The sequence below is a fragment of the Delphinus delphis genome, chromosome 8, assembly GCF_949987515.2.
Source record: "Delphinus delphis chromosome 8, mDelDel1.2, whole genome shotgun sequence".
In the NCBI taxonomy this organism is placed as follows: Eukaryota; Metazoa; Chordata; class Mammalia; order Artiodactyla; family Delphinidae; genus Delphinus; species Delphinus delphis.
The window spans coordinates 23,970,293-23,995,903 of NC_082690.1; the positions used below are offsets into that span (position 1 = coordinate 23,970,293).

General features: G+C 37.6%; 1 protein-coding gene across 2 annotated transcripts in view; it reads right to left on the bottom strand.

Annotated features, from left to right (window-relative positions):
* Window positions 1-25,611, bottom strand: part of ZC3H12C (zinc finger CCCH-type containing 12C) — a 70,105-nt gene that overhangs the window by 8,199 nt on the left and 36,295 nt on the right. For both annotated transcript variants that reach the window (XM_060017993.1, XM_060017995.1), the window contains exons 3-4: window positions 8,923-9,062; window positions 2,349-2,583 (exon numbers count right to left, since the gene is read on the bottom strand). In XM_060017993.1, coding sequence (XP_059873976.1) covers window positions 2,349-2,583; window positions 8,923-9,062 — 375 coding nt within the window. The remainder of the gene's footprint in view (window positions 1-2,348; window positions 2,584-8,922; window positions 9,063-25,611) is intronic.

Genomic DNA, 25,611 nt, shown 5'->3' on the forward strand with positions numbered 1-25,611 from the left:
GCGCAGTGGATAAGAATCCGCCTGCCAATGCAGGGCACACGGGTTTGAGCCCTGGTCCGGGAAGATCCCACATGCCGCGGAGCAACTAAGCCCACGCGCCACAACTACTGAGCCTGTGCTCTAGAGCCTGTGAGCCAAAACTACTGAGCCTGTGTGCCACAACTGCTGAAGCCTGCGCGCCTAAAGCCCATGCTCTGTAACAAGAGAAGCCGCCGCAGTGAGAAGCCTGCGCACCACAACGAAGAGTAGCCCCAGCTCGCCACAACTAGAGAAAGCCTGCATGCAGCAACGAAGACCCAACACAGCCAAAAATAAATGAATAAATTTAAAAAGATAATAAAACATTGATAGGATAAAAAAACAGTACAGGAAGTTTTCTTTTCTTAATGAAAACAAAATTAAAATGTTTCAAGCTGAACCTGTATTTGTTTTAATTCAAGTAAGTTTTGAGCCTACCATGTTCTAATTAATTCTTCCTTTTCTTAGTCTTGGAATTTTGTAAGGACTTTAGAAAATGACTACAATGACATTTTAGGAGAAGTTTTATGAACATTAATCTTGTGAAGCAATATGAGGCAGGTGGGCGCCAGGAGGATCAGCTGAGGGACAGAAGGGAGAGGTGGGAGAGAGGAACGGGAAGACTGAAACTACCCAAACATCTAGTACATGTTGGACACCCTGCACACGTCACTACATCTCATCCTCACAATTTACCCTTGAAGTGTTAGTTCCACGTTACAGATGAATACACTTTTCTAATCTAGGCTTAGATGAATTGAGTATTTTTATCTCTGTTCACATGGCCTAGTCAAGATTCAATTTGTCTAATTCCACATTCATTCTCTGCCCCCTATAATAAGGTGCTTCTCAGCTGAGATAGAAAAAAATCTTACGGAAATAAACTTATTATTTTGGATTAATTGTCCAATGGAAGCAAGAATTCATGGCATGAATACTGTAACAAGGTTATGATTGCAGTTTGACTACTAGTTATGTCACTGTTTGAACATGAAATAAACCAAGTGTTTACCCATAAAATGTGAATAATGTTTGAACTATTAAGGGAGTGTCAACATGCCTGAGTAATAACACTTAGCAACTATGATGTTTAAGATTATTATAAAAACAATATGGCAACACGAAAAGTTTAAAAATAGAAGACAAAATCACTCAATCCTACAATCTTAACACAATTATTTTCCAGTTACGTGTTGCATTTTAGTCATTTTCCTGTATGTACATATCACTTTACAAACACAGATGTAATTTTATGCTTTGTCTTTTTAACATAAATATTTTTCCATGTTTCTTAACAGCTTTCATAATCATAATTCTGAATAGCTGAATAATATTCCACTAGGAGATGTATTGCAATTTAATTGTTTTCTCTATAGTAACTTTAGTTGCCTTTGAAGTCTTGCAATTATAAATATACAGAAATGAACATATTTGGGCTTCCTTTTTTCCTCATTATATACTCTAAGAAATGAGATTATTGGTTTGAGAGGGTATTTTTTTTTTTTTTTGTGGTACGCGGACCTCTCACTCTTGTGACCTCTCCCGTTGCGGAGAACAGGCTCTGGACGCGCAGGCTCAGTGGCCATGGCTCACAGGCCCAGCTGCTCCGCGGAGGCATGTGGGATCTTCCTGGACCGGGGCAGAACCCGTGTCCCCTGCATCGGCATAAGGCATATGCAAAAAAGTTTTTTAATTTTATGAATTAAATGGGTGAAAAAATATACTCTTCGTAGATTTAGTTTGCATTTTTGATGATCAACAGGTGAGCCTTTCCCACATATTTGTAAATACAGTTGACCCTTGGAAAACATGGGTTTGAACTGTGTGGGTGAACTGATCCTTGGGTACTTATTTCTCAGGAGACAATCTTGTTCATGTCATCTGTCCATTCATCAACTTAATCGTGACTAGTCTTATATTGCTTTAAATTTTTAAAAATCATATATTTCAAAAATCATATATTGAAGTAAGTTCTCAATGCTCTAAGTCGATTTCAAAAGGCAGGGTTCTAGCGGTCAGTATGTTCTACATCTGCATCCTCTGAAGATGGCCAGTCTCCCTGTGTCAGTTACTCCCAGTCACTCAGCCGCAGAAGACCTGCTCTGCTAGTCACTTATGGGGAAGGGCAGCCTGCGACTCACACAGGGCCTCCCGAGGCAGGACTCTGCCGTTTTCTTACTCTCACTGAGGATTAGTGGGGACATCAGTGGTTGGAAGAAACTGTCTTAGGTCTGGTCAGTGGCAAAGAGAGAGGGCTTCTGTAGCAGCTGCCCAGGGATAGTTATATTTTCAGGGAAGCAGTGTTACTGTAAGTAAGTGGTTTTACTTACTTGTCATTGACAAATGAATACATTAATAGTCGCTCATCTATGAACTTTTTCCATTCTGGTTTCTCATTTGCCAAATCCCTGTAGTTATCATTGGATACAATTATACCATCCGACTCAAACGCCAGCTTCACGATGAACCTGTCATCATAGCACACCACTCGCCTCCCCTGCACTCTCCGGGACGGTGTGAACACCAGGATTTTCTCCTTCTCTAATTTGCGTAGAACTTCTTGATCTGCAGGAATAATCAGGGTAGAATTTCAGTAATAAGTACATACAAAACACATCTCGCAACCTTCATACAAAGTGAGTGTTTATAACATGAACTGGATACCTGTAACCACTTAACTAGGGATTATGATTTACAGTTTGTAGATGTAGCAAATTTGTAACTCCCAGTAATAGTTTTTCTTCAGGATTTTCAATAAAAAAGGTTTAAAAAATAGCCAAAAAAGTGAACCTGAAAAACATGAAAAGTTTAAAAGCATAAAACCTGAACATGACTGAGCAAATTCTGATTTTCATTACATAAAGCTTTTGCTTGATAGCTGGAGCCCGCAGCTCTACACTGTGAACCAACTTCTCACACATCCCTAGCACTACGCCATCCTAATGAAGCAGGTGTGTTGGGTTCCGGTGTGAGCAACAGATTCTTTCCCCCAAATTTGTTTATTCTGTAGTGCTCGTTTTCTAACTAGTGGATGTGATGGTGGGAGAGTTTGAAAAGTAGAAGAGGTGGAGGTAGCAAAGGGAAGAGTCTTAAGATGCAGAAGGTTCAAAAAGGAAGCAGGCAGTGAGGTCAGAACTGTTGTTCTGGACATGGCTATTCTGCATTCTGTGTCCTTTCCTGTGAAGCAGGTGCTAACAAAGGCCAGCAGTCTTGTGGGGCTGGACTGAGTGAATAAGAAATTAGAAGTGATTATATGGGGAAAACAGACATTGATTAAATATGGACAGGTAGGGGAATGCCCATTTTCTCTTTGGTGGGCACACTCTTTCAGTACTTTCTAATTCTACTGACTTGTTAGTGGTTTTTTAAAAAAAAAAGGTGCCAGAACTCATATTTTGATTAATGATAAAATTCTCTCCTCACCATGCCTTCCTTCCTACCTTTGCTTTTCCACTCCCTGACTCCCCACCCCTGTAAATTCTGGCACAGAGTGCTGGGTATAAGCTGACAGATGTCATGAATTTTTTAAAACAAAGGCTCACTTCTCCTCAATGCTTATTAACTGGAGTTACTAATTAAAAAAAAAATCTCTCTTTTCAGCAGATGATCACTACATGCCTACTCTATGGTATGTGCTGTCTAAGTGTCAATGGCCCTCAAGATGAAGAACACTTTCTCCTCAAGGAGGCCTCAAGTTATTGGGCCGGACGAGCCTGTAAACTGGGAGAGCAGGGGCTGTGATCGCCACAAGAGAAGTATGAGCAGGGTGCGGGGGGAGGGGGAAGGAAGAGTGACATGGGTCAGCTTGGCATACAGACTTCATGACGTTCCAGACAAATGAGTTCATTAAGACCAGAACTTTGGTTTAGGAAAGCAGCAGAGTAGAAGTGGAAGAAATATGAATGTCAAAGTCAGCAACTCGTGGATAAATCTCAGGTTCTGCCACTTTCTCTATCTGGCAATCGTGGTCTTATTGAACCTGCTCTGTCATGTCCTCAAATGCAGATTGTAGGCCACGAGGAGTCAATGAGTTATCACATGTAAAAGCACCTAGTAGAGTGCCGGGCAAGCTCTCAATAAACACTGTGTCCTTCAACTTGATTTTGACTAATAGATGCGTGTAATTATTGATCTCTTTTGAAAATCTTTTGAAAATCACAGAAAACCAATACAAAATCAAAAGCCCAGTCTCAGCCACAGGATTTGCCATATTATAGTTATTTTGTGTGCCCCCTAACAAACACTTTGAGGGCTCATTTATCTGTGTGCCCATCAGCACTCAGCACAAGGACATATTAGCACATCAGTAGATCCTCAATAAATGTCTGTGAAAGGAATATGTAAGCTACTTAAAGATGTGTATTTTGAGGGCTTCCAGTTTATTCACTGTCCATGTTCATGCATAATCCGTGGCCCTTTATTTGTGTTTACTTGTATAGGATATGCCTGGATCCTGGAAGCGACTGGAGGAGTGAGGTGGTGGCCTAATAGTCATCACCATCTTGCTTAATTTGCATTTCTTTACCAGCTAAGGAGGTTAAAAGGACACTAATTAGGAAGAAAATTAGTGCTAATTAATTGGGATAAATAGTCCTAACCTAAATAAATATGAAGTCAGTCTAGCTGGTAAGTTAACTGAATCTCTAGTTCCTAGCACAGTATCTGATACATAGCCTCGTGCTTGCTTGTTAAATATTTATTCAATCAATGGAAGCCTGGCTAACGCGCTAGTTTGAATCTATACTGAGGACTTTAAAATATTTCTTATCAAGTTTCTTTTTTGGTATGGTGAAAACAGACTGGACTATTCAATTTACCAGGCATTATCTGGTTGAGGGTTTTAGTCAAAAGAATTATTACCTGGGGGAGAAAACACCTAACAACCTCTGATTACAGTGGTACACATTTTACAAAGTAAACTGCATACTGATGAGTTCCAGAGACCTGGCGTGCTGGTATTTTAAAAATTAAACTCAGCCACATCTCACACTGAGTAGTACCATTTTCCCTTCTTGATCTCATATTCCTTTCACACTCAAGAAGCTTTCATTTACGTGTTTAAACATTGTTTTTTCTTTTTCAGTTTATCTTTTCCCTGATTATTAACGTATTGTAGTTTCCTGTAAAAAATTGGGAAAGTAAGAAAAAGTAAGAAGTAGGGAGAAAATAAGAGATCATAAGGACATGACCCAGAGGCAATTACTGTTAATATTTTGGCATATTTCCTTCTAATCATTTTCTGTGTATTTTTTCCTTCTATACACGTGTATATATGTATGTATGTATGTATATGTGCACACACACACAATAACAAAGGCTGCCTTTTACGTAAGATAGCACTTCCTGAGATCATTAAAAATTCTGCCTAAATATTCTAATACTACATATTCTATCATATAGATATATACTTATTTATTGAGCCATTCTTCTAATGAATGTATGTTTTTCTTCCATTTTTTTTTCTAACTAATATTGTACTGGATGTATTTGTGGTCTAAAATCTTTGCCTGTACCTCTGTTTATTTTCTGCGGAATTATTCCTAGAAGGGGAACTAGTAGATCGAAGTATTTACACTTTAAGATCAAACTTTTCCTGAAAGGTTGTAATGATCTACATTTCCACATCAGTATAGGAGTAACTCCCTCCGGGCACTGAGTATTATCAGTTTTTAAATCCCTGCTAATTTGATGGGTAAAAAAATAACAGTTTTTAAAATATTCATTTCTTTTTTTTTTCATTTTTTTTTCATTTCTTTAATTACTAATGAGGTTGAACACTTTTTCGTCTTATCTAGCACTTGCATTCTTCCGTGAACTGTCTATTCCTACTACGTTACCAATTATATACTGTTTTATCAGTGTGTAGGAGCTCTTTATATGTTCAGGACATGGATTCTTTGTTTATTTGTTGTACTTTTTCTTAAGCAAATAAAAAAATTTTCTCACTGTTAAGAGGACGTCCCAAAATACAGAAGTTTGATCCAATTAAATCTATCTTTCCTTTCACAATTTCTTCTAAAATTTTAATTTTAGAAAGGTCTTCCCCAGCCACTCAAAGACATTTATAATCTCTAATGGAGATTTTTGACAATTAATTCTTCAACCATCTGCATTATATGGTGTAAGATAAGGATCTAAATATGTATATTTTTTCCAAAGAGTTATCCAATGTCTTGGTACGGCCAACTGAATTATGCCCACCCCTCCCACGCTACAGTTTATATAGGCTAGGGTCTGATTCCATGGCTCTGAGTTCCACCATAACTTGTCTATGGATTCTTATTCTAATTTAATAAAATTTAATAATTATAGATAAAAATAAAATAATCTTCCCTTGGGGTACATGGTGGGTGGTCACTCCATTTGTTTTTATTTTTATTGGAGTATAGTTGCTTTACAAGGTTGTGTTAGTTTCTACTGTACAGCAAAGTGAATCAGCTATACATATACATATATCCCCTCTTTTTTTGATTTCCTCCCCATTTAGGTCACCACAGAGCACTGAGTAGAGTTCCCTGTTATACAGGAGGTTCTCATTAGTTATCTATTTTATACATAGTATCATAGTGTATATATGTCAATCCCAATCTCCTAATTCATTCCACCCCCCACTTCCCCCTTGGTATCCATATGTTTGTTCTCTATGTCTGTGTCTCTATTTCTGCTTTGTAAATAAGATCGTCTATACCATTGGTCTCAGATTCCACATATATGCGTTAATATATATTTGCTTTTCTCTTTCTGACTTACTTCACTCTGTATAACAGTCTCTAGGTCCATCCCCGCCTCTACAAATGATCCAATTGCGTTCCTTTTTATGGCTGAGTAATATTCCATTGTATATATGTACTACATCTTTATCCATTCCTCTGTTGATGAACATTTAGGTTGTTCCACATATATGCGTTAATATATATTTGCTTTTCTCTTTCTGGCTTACTTCACTCTGTATAACAGTCTCTAGGTCCATCCCCACCTCTACAAATGATCCAAATTCGTTCCTTTTTGTGGCTGAGTAATATTCCATTGTATATATGTACTACATCTTTATCCATTCCTCTGTTGATGAACATTTAGGTTGTTTCTATGTCCTGGCTATTGTAAATAGTGCTGCAATGAACACTGTGGTACATGTCTCTCTTTGAATTATGGTCTTCTCAGGGTATATGCCCAGTAGTGGGATCGCTGGGTCATATGGTAGCTCTGTTTTTAGTTTTCTAAGGAACCTCCATACTGTTCTCCATAGTGGCTGCATCAATTTACACTTCCACCAACACTGCAAGAGGGTTCCCTTTTCTCCACACCCTCTCCCGCATTTATTGTTTGTAGATTTTGTGATGATGGCCATTCTGACCGGTGTGAGGTGATATCTCATTGTAGTTTTGATTTGCATTTCTCTAATAATTAGTGATGTTGAGCATCTTTTCATGTGTTTGCTGGCCATCTGTACGTCTTCTTTGGAGAAATGTCTATTTAGGTCTTCTGCCCATTTTTTGATTGGGTTGTTTGCTTTTTTGATATTGAGCTGCATCAGCTCTTTGTATATTTTGGAGATTAATGCTTTGTCAGTTGCTTTGTTTGAAAATATTTTCTCCCATTCTGAGGGTTGTCTTTTTGTCTTGTTTATGGTTTCCTTTGCTGTGCAAAAGCATTTAAGTTTAATTAGGTCTCATTTGTTTATTTTTGTTTTTACTCTCATTACTGTTGGAGGTGGGTCAAAAAAGATCTTGCTGCGATTTATGTCAAAGAGTGTACTGCCTATGTTTTCCTCTAAGAGGTTTATAGTGTCTGGCCTTACATTTAGGTCTTTAATCCATTTTGAGTTTATTTTTGTGTATGGTGTTAGGGAGTGTTCTAATTTCATACTTTTACATGTAGCTGTCCAGTTTTCTCAGGACCACTTATTGAAGAGGCTGTCTTTGCTCCACTGTATATTCTCTCTTCCTTTGTCATAGATGAGGTAACCATAGGTGCATGGGTTTATCTCTGGGCTTTCTATCCTATTCCACTGATCTATATTTCTGTTCTTGTTCCAGTACCATATTGTCTTGATTACTGTAGCTTTGTAGTATAGTCTGAAGTCAGGGAGCCTGATTCCTCCAGCTCTGTTTTTTTTTTCTCAAGATTGCTTTTGTTATTCTGGGTCTTTTTTGTTTCCATACAAATTGTAAAATGTTTTCTTTTAGTTCTATGAAAAATGCCGTTGGCAATTTGATAGGGATTGCATTGATTTGACAAGTGCTGTTGTTTTCTTCACACAGGTTCCTCAGTTTTGTTAATGTTGGGGAAGAGAGGGGCAGGAGGGGTTGGGTGCCAGTTGAGAATCACTGACTTGAGCAAAATGTTTGGCAGCAATAATTAACAGTTACAGGGGACACCTCTGCCTGAAACTCATACATTTAAAAATTACAAGATAATGCAAAATACTGATACTTTATTGGGATCGAGTCATTTCCTCTACTTGACACCAGACAGCATGCTCCCAGGATCTCACAGGTCTTTATTGATCTGCAGTCACTAGAATTTGATTACCACCTAATTTCATACAGCAGATGAGAAAACTGGGGTCCAAAGAGGGTCAATGTGCTGCTCAAAGTGCCATGGACAGTACCTAGCACAGTTGGAATTTGAATCTAGGCCTCTTGACTCCTAGCATGTCTCTAAAAGTCAGAATTTTTACAAAATTTGAAGTAAAAAGTTTCCAAATGAAAAAAAAAAGAACTGGCTTATGTAGCAAGAATTACTGTTTAGTTAACATAACCCAATAGTTTTTAAACTCGAAAATAACTTTAATGTCCCACCCAAGTGAATGTGGCAGTCACACAAACTTAGTAAACAGAAGCAGACACACAGATTATTCAGCAAGACACTGGCTCAGGTACACACGGAAGCTTGCGGGCTCACCTGTGATGAGCGCGTCAGGTCGGGACTGCTCTTTCCTCCAAGCAGGAACAAAGACGGTAACATCCTTGTGGCCTCTTTCCAAAAACCAATCCACTGCTAATTTTATTCCTCGGCAGGAAAAGACTTCTTTGTTTCCATGGCTAAAAGATTATTTTAGAACACTTAAAACACAACAAAACCTAAATTTGACTCCATTAATTCAAATTTGTAAACAGATGTGATAACATAATTAAAATATTAATAAGAAATTCAAATTTAAGATAGAGTTTTAGGGCTCAGAGAAACATTAAGATAACCGAGGAGTGAAAAATCTGTGAAGAACAAAAAGAAAACTGGGATGATTACTGTGTGAAGAATAAAGAAAACTGAGTTTTCAAATGTGAGGTTGTAAAGGTTAACTAGTTAGAAAGATACAAGCTCGTTTTGATAGGAGAGGGAAAAACGGGCCTCAGCCACAATGAGAGTAATTTCAGTCAAATGTAAAAAAGAAGTCACATAGAAAAAAAATCTGTAAAAACAGTGGAATGGAATACTTAAGAGTTTCTAAAAACTCTTCCTTTTCAAGAGTTCCTATGTGTATATTTCAATCCAGTGATTAAGCAATGCACAAAATTTATCAGGTGACCAATGTAAAACAACATACACACATGCACTCAAGTGAAAAACTCAATGCTTAATCTCATACAAGAAACATTTTCCGTCCTTCAGTGAAAAGACACCTGGTTTCTGTTTAACAATATTGTGTTGCACAAGGATTAATGATGACAAAAGGGCATTCAAAACTGGATTAGCAGTTTTAGTGCCTAAAAGAAAATGCCCAACTAAAAGTGTAGTCATTCAATAAATATTTATCTAGCACCAGGCTCTGCTTGTGTACTTTAACCTAATAATTCAAAGTAACACTATTCTAATGTTTTAAAAGAAACAGTCTTCTGCTTTGAATGCAATAAGTACACTTTTTTACAGTTTGAGCACTGAAGGCTCCATTCTTATCTATAATGGAGATAGATATTCTTTGTTCTTGGGCTAAGGTGCACTGAATGGAATAAGGTAAGTAAATGCTCTGTTACCTTTTAGCACAAATCAAACATTAGGTATATTAATATACTGTTCTAGTGGTCCCCTGGGAAGCACTAAAACTATCTAAATATGACTACTCATGTTTGAAGGACAAAACAGAAATAGACCAACTTGCTTTACAGGTATTGAAGGCTATAAATGCAAACCTCAGAAACTGTTTATGTTCCATAGACCTGTCCTAATGGTCTGGGGCAACATTAGAGTTGAAATCAGATGCACTGAAAGTCTCAGAGAAAGGGATAAGGGAAGGGGGAGTTTGAGGCACATTTTCTTGGAAAGAAGGGATACCTGATGGCTTCAACAATGCCCCAGCAAATGACACAGAGTGATGCTAGGTTTCATGGAAAATACTGAAATTTAAGCAGTCTTCTGAAGAAATATAAAAAATGATGGCTGGGGCTTCCCTGGTGGTGCAGTGGTTAAGAATCCGCCTGCCAATGCAGGCGACATGGGTTCGAGCCCTGGTTCGGGAAGATCCCACATGCTGCAGAGCAACTAAGCCCATGCGCCACAACTACTGAGCCTATGCTCTAGAGCCTGCGAGCCACATCTACTGAGCCTGCATGCCACAACTACTGAAGCCCGAGAGCCCTAGAGCCCGTGCTCCACAAGAGAAGCCACCGCAATGAGAGACCTGCACACCACAGTGAAGAGTAGCCCCCACTCTCCGCGACTACAGAAAGCCCGCAGGCAGCAACGAAGACCCATCACAGCCAAAAATAGATAAATAAAATAAATAAATTTATAAAAAATAAAAAAATGATGGCATTCTCTCATGAGAATATATATACTAATTATTCCTAAATACAAAACTGAACTTGCTAAGACGCAAGTATATTTTTATTTTGCATTAATGCTTTGAGATCTAAATGTATTATGCTTTGCTAGTCATTATGACATTTGGTTTACTGAGACTTAAGAATTTAACTGCTTCTGGCTCTAAAGAGAGGACTGCATAAGCATTTTCTTTCAGGTGATTTCACTTGGTAAAGACAACCATCACATTTTACTGTAGAAAGAGAAGATTCCATCTTTCTAACTAAATAACTTTCATAAACTGTGTGTAAACAGCAAACCACTTACAAACATGGGACTAAGATTCTACAGATGCTAACCCAGGTATTATACCATGTGCGACACTGACAACAGGTCGTTCCCATTATCTGCTCTTCCCCTCTGCCCACAGCCCCGCACCCCCTTCCCACAAAACCTCCTAGGGAGAACGCAAGCAAGAGGATGAGAGGCACCACACTGTGAATGGCAAATAGAACCATATCAACTGTTGATGGACCCACATCAATCTCTGATTTTGTTATTTGAGAAAAAATACCTCCCCAACATTTGTTTAAAAAACTGTAGTGAAATTTTCTGTTATTTGCAGCTAAACACATCCTTAACTGCTGCCTTACTCATACCATAAACCAACAGAAAATTCTATGAATATCAGAAAAAAATATATTTTAAGGCAGAAACATTACCAGGGGTAAAAAGTTATTACATAATAGTAAAAAGGGAACAATTCACAAGGAAGCTATAATAATTGTGAACTCAGTGTAAGGCAAAAGATCACGGGATGACAAGAAGAAATAAACAAATCCACAATAATACTAATTGACAGGTGAAGCAGAAAACATTTAGTAAGAATACAGACAAGTGAATAATCGATTACAGGTGACCTAATGAACATATACAAAACCCTGTACAAAATTAAAGAGAAAACCTTTTCAAGAACACATGGAACAAGAACACATTGGCTGTGCACTAGGCCACAGAACAGATTTCAACAGACATCAAGAATCTATCATACAATGTTCTTTGACAATACGTTATTAAAGATGTTGCTATACACCAGTAAACCGATTTAAAATTTTAATTTTAGGGCTTCCCTGGTGGCGCGGTGGTTGAGAGTCCGCCTGCCAATGCAGGGGACACGGGTTCGTGCCCCGGTCCGGGAAGATCCCACATGTCGCGGAGCGGCTGTGCCGCTGAGCCTGCGCGTCCGGAGCCTGTGCTCCGCAACGGAAGAGGCCACAACAGTGAGAGGCCCGCATACCGCAAAAAAAGAAAATTTTAATTTGAAAAATGACGCCATTTTTAATAGTTACAAAAACGAAACAGATCTAAAGAAGAAAAGATATCCCAAGAGCTTTATAGAGAAAATGAAAATTGAAAACCTGTTTTAAAGGGAGTAAGAGAAGACCTAAATGAAAGGAACAATATACCAGTTTCATGGATGGTAAGACTCAATGTATGAAGATGGCAATTCTCAAATTAATCTATAAGTGCACTGAAATCCCAATAAAAATCCTGAAAGGGTTTTTTTTATGGAACTTGAGAAGCTGATCCTAAAATTAGTATGGAAAAATAAAAGGCCAAGGATAGTTAAGCAATTCTGAAGAACAAAAGAGGAGGAACTTCCCCACTAGCTATCAATACTTGTGCATAAAACTACAGAAATCCAATTGGTGTTTTACTGGCAAAAATTAAAAAAAAACAGAAAAAGTATAACAGACAAGTGAGCCTAAGATCTCTCTCTCTCACACATACACACAGGTGTGTATAAATCATAAAAGTGTCATTACAGATAAAGAAAAGATGGATCATTTAACAAATGGTACTAGGGCAATTGATTATTTATGTGGAAAAAATAAAATTGTATTTTTACCTCATACCATACATAAAAATAAATTGTATATAGTTCAAAGATTTAAAAATGAAAATACTGTAAAACTTTTTAGAAGAAATTAAAGGAGATATTCATGTCAAGATAGGGAGATTCTTCTTAAAGAAGACACAATCACATACTATCAAGGAAAAGAATGATACATTTGAGCACATAAAACTTCTTTATGAAAAAGACTCCATAAAAATGCCATAGCCTGGAAGAAGGTATTTTCAATACATAGGACTGATAAAGACTAGTACTCGTAATACATAAAGTACTCCTATACATTGAGAAGGGTAACCATTTTTTTTTTAAGGCAATAGATATGAACAGTGAATCCTCAAGAGAGGAAACCCAAATGACCAACAAACATGAAAAGATGCTCAACAGTGAAGAAATGCAAATTAAGCTAAAGTGAGACACCACTTCACACCCATCGTACTGGAAAAAATAAAAGTCTGCAAACACCAGATGTTGCCAAGGATGTGTGAAAGTAGGAACTCATACATTACAGGTGGGAGTATAAATGGTATGACTATTTAGGAGAGCAATTTGGCAATACTTTATAAAGGTGAAGGCGTGTTTTCTCTCAAACATAGTAATTCCACATCCAGGTAGAGTAAAACCCCATAGTAACTTGAAATCAGATTTAAAGCAATCAGCAGTTGGCCCAGCCTCAGATCTCACATGGGGGCAGGCTAATGTCTTCTCTATGGGTGGGACAGAAAGAAGCAGGCAAGTGGGGATGTGTAGGGTTGGTCCCTGCATGTCCAATACTTCCCCAGCCAATCCTCTCCTGATCAGGCCAAACAAATGAATGCCAGCTAGGAAATCCCTGGAATGGCTGCTGCTGGCATGGAAGTCCCTGCTAGCTGCCAAGGCCCAGAATCATCCCTAGTAACAGTGAAAGCCTGAGCAGAAAACTACCAGGTAGCTCCAAACTGCAGGTGGGACTTACAGACTGGGAGAGGCTGGGGGAGACTGAACTTGACCTAACCTTATGAGGCGTGTTGAAGGATGTGACTAATCATATGTGCTGGTTACTATATAAGGGGCAAGGGTAGGAGGCTCTGATAAAGAATTATAAAAAGAGTAAGCCTGATATAAAAAAATATGAAAAACAGGATGTCAGAGTGAGCACAATGTAGCTACTGGTGCAAATTAACTGTCTGTTGAGTGTTTACTAAAAGAGTAGGATGATGTTTACAAACTGTAGCTCTAATTCCACAAATAGAGAAGAAAATTCATTATAGTTCTGTAGCCATCTTACAGGCTGTATCTGCGTGCATTTAGGGTTTTTTTCCTCAGTAGTAAAAACAGCTAGTTCTATATTTATGAATTGGCATGTTCCTGTGGGCCTCAATTTCTTTCGTATTTCAACAATTTGGCAATAAGGATGGTATACCTCAAGTGAGTCCCGCTGGTGAATTTGTTACAGGGTTTGTAGCCACCATTGATTAGGTTGGAGACCCTGGATGTTTGCTAAAAAGTGTTCCTTTGACTACTTTGGCTCAGTGGGTTTGGTTTCCCAGGGAAAATGCCAAACTCTCACTGCTAATTCTGAGTTCCTGCTGAGCAAAATGGGTAATAGAGGCTTGAAGGTTGTGTGTGATTCAACACTGGCTTTAATGTAGAAAATATAAGGAGCCTGCCAGAAGGTCTCTTTCTTAAAGGGCTTACTTTACTCTGTCATGTTTTGAATAGGCATGTTTATAAAAATCCTGCTTTGCAATGGCCAGAGGAAGGCTCATTTAAAGTAGACAAATTGGTATATTTACACAGATTTTTAGAAAAACCCTACTTAAAATAAAAGGGTTATTGGTATCTCTGGATCTCAGGAAATAAATGAAAGAATGAACTAGACAGCCAGTAAGAATGAATTAAAAAAACTGAAGGAAGAGATTAAGAAACTGAAAGCACCTTTTTGTTTCTCTAGGTTCTCAACACTTCTCTGCTACTGCTCCTTCTACCCCCCTTCACCTTCTTTGCCTTCTCTGGGACCTAGAAAGAGGAGATGATGCCTTCTTGGACAGATGGTTCCCAGGGACTTCAGGATCCCGGGATAACTTCCCTTTGGAAGAGGGAGAATTGCCAGCCTTATTTTGAATGTTCTGGTATGGACTCCACCTCCAAGACTCCCCCTACACTCAACATGCAAAACATAGCTAGGGAAGCAGAAATGATTAGGAGGAAGGAGCAGGGAGTCTGAAAATCTGGATAAGAAACTGTCTTAGAATTAAGGCATCAGGTTGGCAAATGGTTTCCCTGATAACTTGGAGGGAAGGGGAAACAAAAGGAGTCAGGCTTTTAAATTGCAAAATGAGCCTGAAACTATAGTGCCATACAAACCAACTTAGTTTTCATCTCAGTGTAGAGAAAAATCAGCCTTCTCCCTTTGGAGCTACAGGGATTCAAATACCCTTCAGAAGTTATCCAGTACTGCTGGGTGGATCAGATGTGGTAAGGGTACCACATCCCTTCCCCCTAGCTGATATCCATCTTAAGAGTTATTTTCCAGTGCCCTGGAAAGATCTGCAAAAATGTGCCAAGGTTTTCTACAGCATGTTTTCAGTTTGCAACCCTGTGTGTGAGGATGGACACTGACTGTAACTTGGAATGTTGCCTTAGGTGAGTCTGCTTGACTAAGGGAACAGATGTGATGGGGCAAATGGAGTGTCATGGCTTCAGGCACCTTCCGCAACAACTCTGGCTGCTCCTCAAACCTAGGACATCCATTGCGAGGCACTGCTGATGGCAGACTTTGCAGTCTTTCTGCAAAAGGTGGCCTGAGAGAAGCTGCAGTGCTGCTCCTGCATGAGTCCCCCAGTGATTTCCATCAGTGGTTCACCAAGGCATTTTCTAAATGAATGGGGATGGATACAGGGGTGGATCAGAATAGACTCTTAATCCTCTCCACTTCTGTGGTAGCCTTGTTGCAAGCACAAGTAAGAGAAAAGGTATCTGTATGTCAAAAAATAGACAGTTTCTCAGGTATTGGCAACAGTAATCCAGTTTGGGGGAAAAAATGGAGAAAGGTGAAGCCAAAAAGAAACTCAAGATTGCAGTGTTACCTACCTACTTATTCACACAGGGAGCATATACTTTTCTGGGGCTACCAACAAATAAGATAGGACTTGCCGATGAAAAGTCAGTGCCTTACTATTGTAAGAAGATAGGATGTTGCCAATGAAAAGTCAGTACGTTACTATTGTAAGAAGATAGCTAGAGACTGAGGAAGATACAAGGGACGCTACCTATAAAACTTTACCATCTCCATCAGGAGACACCCCCTCTTCGCTTGAAATCAGACAGGAAACAATTAGCAAATGGTGCAAACTAATGAGCAAAACTGACTTAATAGAGGAGCTTCAGAGCTGGGAATGGAAAAGCCTTATATGTTTCCTTTTCCTGCCTTAATATTTTCTTGTCCTTTCTTGTAGATACTGGAACCATGCATGTATTCTGCAATTTCTACTGACCTCTCTTGTTTCACCTACATCCAGAAAAACATATAAGTTGTGGGTATCTCTGGACAACCTTCTACCTGTTCTTTCTCCTCTGAGATTCCTGAGCAAATAGGTCCTCTCTTGGAGGAACATGCCTCTCTTGTCCCTTAATGCTGTTCATCTGTTGGGAAGAGATCTCCTGTATAAACTAAAGGCTACCATATTCTGGACTCCAGGTAGAGGATTTTTGAAGCTCCTGGGAGACAAGCCACCTGAGTTAGTGAATATGTGCTTATCTATACTGAGAGTAAATATGTGCTAGAGGTCTGCCATGCTATGGGCCAAATTTTGAATGAGAGGTTTTCTAATATCCCACAACTAATATGCCACGTGCAAAACTAATTGCTGATTTATTAGTCATTGCAACTTCCCAAACAGATTTCTGTAATTCATTGCAGAGCTTATTCCAGACAATAAGATGAAATTAATTTGCAAGCTGTGAAAAGGGCTACTAAGGTCTGGACTGGGGTAACTGAAGCCCCATTTCTTTTATGCAGGGACTCCTACTCGGAGTTTCAGACATATGCACCTTCTAGTGAACTAGAAATTGGGAGCTAAAATGAACACAAATTATCTTGACAAACATATTCTTCATAAGATTTTCACTATCATAACTTTATTATTCTGTAAATTCACTTTGTCTTGTATCTAATGGGATTATCTTTAATCTCTTCATATATACTACTGCAACAAATTTGAAAACCCCTCAGTTCTACTTTTCTGTCTTCAACAGAAGGGTAATTCCATAAGCACTCAAACTAATATGATATTTGCTAAATCTTATAAAAACATCATATATACTTCCCACTAGAGAACTGAAGTACACTTGCTTATTATGTGCCATTAAATTAGTCACCTGTGATGGTTAACGGATTTACAAAGGTGTATTTTGTAATGCAGAGAAAAATTCAGGGAACCACACACTTTAATGTAGCTTGCCTCAATACAGGACCTAGAAGAGAGGGATAATGGGCGAACCATTCCATTTGCTGTGTCTAGGAAACATAATTTCATGTATTATATACTTTGTTAAGTTATATACACACATATCATTAACTAGGTTAACCACAGGATAGAAAGGGTTATTTTAGAATTATAACTGTTATATTCCTGTGGTAGACAGGAGCAAATTAAAAACATGGAGAAATCTAACAAGGGAATGAAGGCATCTATTAAAGGGGACTACTTCTTTTTAATTCTTTTCATGGCATTGAAAAAAAAAAAAAGAGAAATGAGTCTTTTGTCAATTATCTTTTATTTCCTCAAATTTGATTTTGCTCAACTTTGAGTATTTGCTTTGAATTAACATATTACTTATAATGCTTGCAAAGAACCTTGGAAATCATAAATGATTTTTATTTTCTTATATTTATGTAATAAGTCTATCCCTTATATGATCAAAGGAAAGCCATTCTTAAAAAGTTTTTCCATAGCTCATCTAAAATCTAATTGTAACAATCATACCTAGAATGGCATGTTTAGTACTACTAATAATAAATTAGCACTACTAATTATTATGACAGTATTAGTACTATTATACTACTACTAGCATTACTACTAAACAGAGATGGCTTTTCATGAGTAGGCCAGCACAGTGAAAATAACAGTGTCTGGAATTAGACATGAGTTTAAGTATTTTCTTTAGTACATTTCTGTGTGACCTTGGCAAGTTACTTATTTTCAACCTCAATCTTCTCATATTTAAAATGGAGATAATCCCACCTACATTACAGGGTTGTGAGAACTGAACAAGGTAACATCCACTGAGCAGAGTGCTTGGCACATAGAAGACTTCAATAAATATTAGTGCCTTCACTTTCTCATGTCCCTTTGGTCCTAATTTTTAGAAAATGGAAAAGAGCTTGCTTTGGAATGAAAATGAAACCAGTAAATCTTTAATAGCTTTAATCTCACTACTGATGGTAAACTGTGATTTTTTAGATCAATGTGTTTGATATGTGGAGATCACTAAACAGTTTTAGTTTTTTTTTAAAAAAACAGAAAGAGATCAAGGTATCAGGGGACTCAAAAAAAACAATCCATTGCTTTTTTATAACCTTTGATATATCATCTTTTATTTAAATCAAAAACTTGACCTACAAGTTTGCTACACCCTTCACTGGAAGATTCAAGTATGATTATAAAACTTCTGTGACTTTAATGGGTCATTATATCAAACTGCATATAATGATAAGGATACAAGTTTGTCAGTGAAGTGCCTAGAGTGAACAGTATGAGTAAAATGTATACTTTCTTAAATTTTTTTTTTGCGGTACGCGGGCCTCTCACTGTTGCAGCCTCTCCCGTTGCGAAGCACAGGCTCCGGACGAGCAGGCTCAGCGGCCATGGCTCACGGGCCCAGCCGCTCCGCGGCAAGTGGGATCCTCCCGGACTCAGGCATGAAACCGCGTCTCCTGCAACGGCAGGCGGACTCTCAACCACTGCGCCACCAGGGAAGCCCAAATGTATAATTTTAAACTAGAAAACCGTATTTGAATCTTTAGTACCAAAGTCCTTTAAGCTTAGATATAGTTAGCTTATATAATTATATTATATTAATATAATAATAATAATATTTATCGAACACTAAATTATTAATACACCTAGGTGCTCTTCAAATACTTGATGACTTAGTTTTTCAATTTTTAGGCCTGACTGTACATAACCCATGTCGTATACATGAAAATAGATTTTAATTTTAAAGAACTCTTTCAAATACTAATGCATTAGCAACGTTTAATGATTGTTAAGAAGAAACTCTCCTACATCTATCCCATTTCCCTTAAGCAAGGAAACAGGAGTACAGCTGGATATCATCTTCAATATGGAAATAAGAGAATATTTTCCTTCCTATTATTGTAGTCTAATTAAATTTCATATTGTATTTAAGAATCTATAATTCCATGTGCTGACTCATGGGCATCTAGAACATTTTCTTTTATATTGAAGGCTCATAATGAGTGGTTTATGTCTATTTTGTTACTCTTATAGCTACTGAACTTTTAATCTCTGATCTCTTTCCCACTACACCAAGATCACTTTGAACCTAAACCTAGTGGTCAGGATGCAATATACCCAGAAAACTAAATCCCTTGTTACAGATAAACTCCCTTCTTACAGATAATTTAATCAGGTCTATCAAGTTGTGTTCCAAACAGAAATCCCAGAGGCCCTTCTAGGGAACAATGAAGGGAATTTTTAACTGGGAAACACAGCCCCCACTTATACCCTCCAATTCAAACGATACTATGTTTTTGTTTGTTTTAAATACTGGGCTTCCTTTTAAGATTTGCAGGATTGTACTGCTTCAAAGGAAAATAAAAGTCTGAAAATTACTGATTTAGGACAATGAAAATTTCAACACCAAAATTACAGTCGAAGTCTTAACATGAAAGTTCATTATTACCCTCCAGTTGGTACAGACACAAGAGCAGTGTGGCCAAGAGAATTTTGAGAATGGGAAAGGATAAGGAAAAAGGAAAGTAGAAAGATGTCCTCACCTTATAAGGTCCATAATTTGAAGCCAAAATCAATAATAGGAAGCACATCTAGCTAATCTAGATCCAAGTGGGTCATTAGTCTAAAGATGCTGAACAGAACATACCTGTTAAGTAGATGTAATAATGTCTTCAATATTAAGACAGGTAGGAAACGTAAAACTCGAATCACTTTTTTCCTATTATAATTGGGTGACTTTTCCCATTTCTTACAATCACTAGTTAGGTGATTTATAATTAACTTTATTCATTATGTAATAGGATTATTAATGTTGCTATTTCCTAGGTTAGGGTTTAAATAAGCATATTTGAGATAACAGGAAAGTTTATTGACCATTGGTCTACGAAAATTCATTAATGATGACAGGTAGAAGTATATACTTAGGGTTATAAAGAGATGCAGTGGAACAGAACTAACATCTGTCTTTGTCAGACTCCACACTGATATAATCAAACAACAGAAAAAACTAGTTCTGATTCTCTGATTCCTTTCATATTACCTAAGGATTTTCTTTAAAACAATGAGAAATGGGACACTGCCAACTAACCTGTAAGTAGTACCTATGACACTGACACTCATCTAGAGGGAAATCAGGCTGTCTTTTAATTGATGTTAAGCCCCCACTAAGTTGGAACTTAAAAAACATTTCACTGAGAGGTTACCCAATAGAAGTATAATGTGAACCACAAATATAATTTAAAATGACCTAGAATAGCACATCTTAAAAATTAAAAAGTAGGTGAAATTAATTTTAGTAATATATTTCATTTAACTCAATGTATCAAAACTGATCATTTTTACACATATTCAGCATAAAAGTTGTTTTATTTCATATATTTTTGTACTAAGTTTTCAAAATCTTGTATGTATTTTACATTTACAGAATATCTTAATTTGGATTAGACACATTTGAAAATCTCAACAGCCACATGTGGCCAGTGGTCACCGTACTGGACCATGCAGATCTACTGCACATAATTTTGATACATTTTTGTTGAGAGCCAAAACCAAATTTGAATGAACCCTGGCAAGCTGTAGTCTCACACCTGTAATCTAAACCAAAAACTTGGACTAGGTGTCCTGGAGGATTTTATTAACTGTGAGACAGGGCTGTACTAAAATGGTAAACAGGCAACAGAACAGCAAACCCATCAAACAATTGAAGGCAAGTTTTGGAGCCCAGGCAAGATGGTCTTCAATATTCTAATTCACACTGAAAACAGTTCTCAAGTCCATACAACTTCACAAACCAGATTAGATACATAAAAGCCTTTGTACCTTCAAAAAGATTAATCTAGATAAATAAATCCTATTTATACAGACTGCTAAATTCTGCTAATATTTTATAAATATATAGGCTTAGCCCACAATTCTTGATATAAAGAAAAGTTGTTACAACTTGGGCATTTTTCTGTTCATATTTTGACTCTATAATCTGACTATATATGATTTCTGTTCAAACTTTAAGAAAATGACTTCAGTGATTTACCTGGAGTGCTTTTCTACACCCCAGTTAAGATTCAGATTTATACAACACCAGCTGGTTTCCAACATGAGTCTTTTTGAGGGGTAGGGGTCGAGCAGATGGTTGTTTTATTTATGTACTCTCTGCCATTAGACTGGTATACAAAGGCAATATTCTTCTTTTTCCAGGAGTTGTCCACAATTTAACTTTTGCATATATTTTCAAATATAAGTAGGTCTCCTTGTCTGCAGTCTTAGTGCTCAAATCCTTCTCTAAATTTCTCTACAGAGTGAACTTTCTTAAAGGTAAATATGATATGCCACTCTTCCCTTGCTTAAATTCTTTTTGTGGTCCCCCATCATTAACACAGAGGCAATACAAGCATGGATCCTATTGGTCAAAAGTGGTCCACCTGAGATTTTTAGCAAACAAAATATCTATCCTAATACTCTGCTCAAACATGCAGCAATAAAGCCTACCCACCAGTTAGGAGATTTTATCTAAAACCAAAAGCCTGGATTCACTGACCGAGAAAGGACTTGCAATGACAGGGGAGTCAGGGTGAGGAGGATCTCAATAGTTTGTTCATATCAAAAAGAGAAGGCTGGTGTGCCTAGCTTCCATCCCATGAAACTGGAGAATTTGTGCTACACATAGTGTAGAGGTAGTGATGAGGCTCTGGGTTTTCTCTTGTTCACCACTCTTATTTCACATATTTGGTAGAAGCTGAAGTAGAAATATGGAGATATAATTTTATGAAGTCAGGTGACTATGTTATGGAAGCATACTGAAGAAATCAAGGACGTTTAGGAAACCAAGAGCAACAACATCCAACTTACACTCCCATCCCTGATGGCTCACAAGATGGTACTTTGTTAATGGCAGAACAAGTCATCTGAACCTAAAACCATGGGTAAATTAAAACACTGGAATTTCTTAAGGAAAAATGAATTTAAACTATTGGATACATGTGGATAGAGAATAATTCTATACTCCATTGCTAAACTACCTCAGGCTTAATAGAATCAGATTTTGAAGAATTGTAAAGCTACTTGGAGGAAATAAAAATCACAATATCATGAGAATTTCATTTCAGAAATATGATAAGTATTACTTATGCTTTGTTTCTGTTTCTATATCTGGAGTATACATTTCACAGTATAATTATATTATGAAGTATCTGCCCTAGTATGGAAAGAAGCCTATTTGCTGAATGACCAATTTGCTAAATTACTGAGAGTTTTTTTTTGTTTTTGCTTTTTTAAGAATTAAAATTAACTGCAGCTTCTTGTCAGTACTTGTTAGTTAGTCCAGTTCCACTAAATATAAATTTATTCTGTTTCATATTTCAAAAACCAAGTAGTTTTGTGCAAAAGTTTAGGGCTTTATCTAAACTTATTAGTTTGCTGTTTTCTATTTTTGAATACTTATGTCCTCTTTACTCTTATACCTCACATTGAAATGCTATCACAAATTATGCTAGACTACAGTCTAGGTATTTGTCAATTTTGAATGAATTGCTTATTCAACGAACTTACCCAGAACTTCTATCAATGTGGCACATTTTTAAGAGATATTAATAAGCTGAAAGTAGAAGCATGCTTCCTGCAAAGCAACACAGGATTCCTGCAGTTTTGGGACCTATGCTGTATATTACGGTTACATGGCTTGTCCCTGGGCAATTTTGGCATCACCCAGATCTAAGAGCCCAAGTCTTCTTTATGAAACCATAGAAATCATTGAAAACAATCGATGATATAAACATAAAGAATTAAAATATACCTATAGATCATACGATGGACTGCTAAACTGCTGTTTGTTAAATGTTGAATAAAAAAACTGAAAAGCTGGGACTTCTTGGTGGCGCAGTGGTTAAGAATCTGCCTGCCAATTCAGGGGACACAGGTTCGATCCCTGGTCTGGAAAGATCCCATGTGCCGCGGAGCAACTAAGCCCATGTGCCACAGCTACTGAGCCTGTGCTCTAGAGCCCGCGAGCCACAACTACGGAAGCCCGCACACCTAGAGTCCATGCCCTGCAACAAGGAAAGCCACAGTAATGAGAAGCCCGTGTACTGCAATGAAGAGCAGCCCCTGCTCACCGCAATGAGAAGCCCGTGTACTGCAACGAAGAGCAGCCCCCGCTCACCACAACTATCAGCAACGAAGACCCAACGCAGCCAAAAATAAAAATAAATTTATTTTAAAAAATCTGAAGAACTAAGTTTTCATTACATTAGTTATTATGTTCTGGATTAAAATACAGAATCTAGCTCTTTAATGTAATAATAACTGTAATTTACTGAGCACCTACTACATGCCAGGCACTTGGTATTAATTATCTTTAATTCTAATAACAAGCCTGCAAGGTGAGTTCCTCTTTTTACAATCCTGAAAACTGAGATTGGAGAGTTTAAACAAGTTACTCAGAATCACAAAGGTAGTGTGTAGAGAATTAATTGTTTTTTAAAGTCCATTTTGGTAATTTTACTAAAATGCCTTTCTTTCCTACTTTTAATTTACATCTAAAGAATCATTTATATCAGTTCCACTGCTAGCATTTAAATGAAACTAAAATATATTCTTCTTATATGTGGAATATATCTGCCTGAGAAATCAGAAAGGAAATAAAATAGTACTCTATTCTTAACTCATCCTCGCATTTACCTATTATAATTTATTATGATGTATATAAATTTATTATATAATAGGTTTGCTAAAGTAACATGAGTACGACATTAACTTAAAAGTAAAAGCATGGGGCTTCCCTGGTGGCGCAGTGGTTGAGAGTCCGCCTGCCGATGTAAGGGATACGGGTTCGTGCCCCGGTACGGGAGGATCTCACATGCCGCGGAGCAGCTAGGCCCGTGAGCCATGGCCGCTGAGCCTGCGCCTCCGGAGCCTGTGCTCCGCAACGGGAGAGGCCACAACAGTGAGAGGCCCGCGTACCGCAAAAAAAAAAAAAAAAAAAAAAAAGTAAAAGCATGTTTGCTATCTTTTATGCAACAGGAAGTGGGTAAAATCTCTCTGCATTTTGTTAAATTAAGATTTTGAATCTGAAGTAGATATGCATTTCTAACTGACTTTTGTTACTTTACGTAGATCTCGTAAGTGGCAGAATGTAAAAGTTTGCTATGCATTTCCATGAGTTCTGGCACTTTCAAAGTTATGGACATGGTACGACATTTCATTGTGACTGACAGTATAACGCTGCTATAATAAAATTTCCTGTCAACTCGTTCTCTCCTGCAATGCCTGAAGCATCTCAGGTTACATGTCAGATTAAAACATACGATGTGCATTGTCCCGTCTTTACAGCAAAAGAAACAGAATGGGGCCAAAATAGCGTGGGGGTGGAAGTGTTTTCTAATTACATATAGTAGATTGTTTGAAATGCCTTAATTATGCCATTTATTTTTGTACCTCATCATGTGGGATAAGTAAAGTTTAGAGTTTTATGCTAATTTTCAGTTATCCAAGTACTTTTCAATTGCCACTGGGAACTAGGTTTCAGTCATGTGAGTTGCTCCAACTATGACATCATTTATCTAAATGATATCCATTAAAAAAATTCACTTCTATGGGCTCTAAGTTTTATAAGTCTGATGCTGTTTTTCCCCTCCAAGGTGTTCTTCTGACTACCCCAAAGTGTATTTACCTCCAATGCCAAATTCTCTATTTGTATTTTGATTGTCTCCTCCTTCAGAGAACTTTGCTTCAAAAATTAAACTCTCATATTATTGCTGTTGTGGAGACTTTTTCCCCATCCCCTCAGCTTATATAGTTCTGTTCTATATAAAACTAAAAATCCTTTCTCAACTCACTCCTCTTTCTTCCCTTCCTCTGTCAACTTTTGAGAATAACAGTCTAGCTCTATTCCTTCATTTCTTGACATCTTGTAACTGGGTTTCTATCTTTAACACCATATGGCATTCTTGAAGACAATGATTTCCTGGCTGTCATGTCCCTGTATCTTTTTTTCAGTTCTACCCACAGGATACTCTCTCCTTAAAGCCTCCGCTTCCTTGAGTTGATGGCATTTGTATGTCTCTTGGTTTTACTAGCACTAAACTTTTTTCTAAGACTGGTATTTTTCACACTACTCTTTCCCTGGATCATCAGTTTCTTCTACCTCCCGACCTATTGATATCCACACCTTCCATGTTGAATTGTTCTTAACACTGGCTATGCATCAGAAATACCTTGGCACTTTAAAAATACTATATAGTTATTTGGGCTCTACTATACCCCACTGAATCAGATTCTTCAAGAGTTGAGCCCTTTAAGAACCTCTCTGGTGCTTTTGGTATATGGCTATGGTTGTAGGTGTTTCTCCAGGACCTATTACCTTCCTTCATTACTCTCTTGCTTGGCGATTCCATGGTGTTTTGGCTTTACTCATTATCACTCTAAGGTAACTGTTCACTAGTTCTGGATTATTGCAAGAAAAAAAAATCATTTCATGGCTAAATTTGG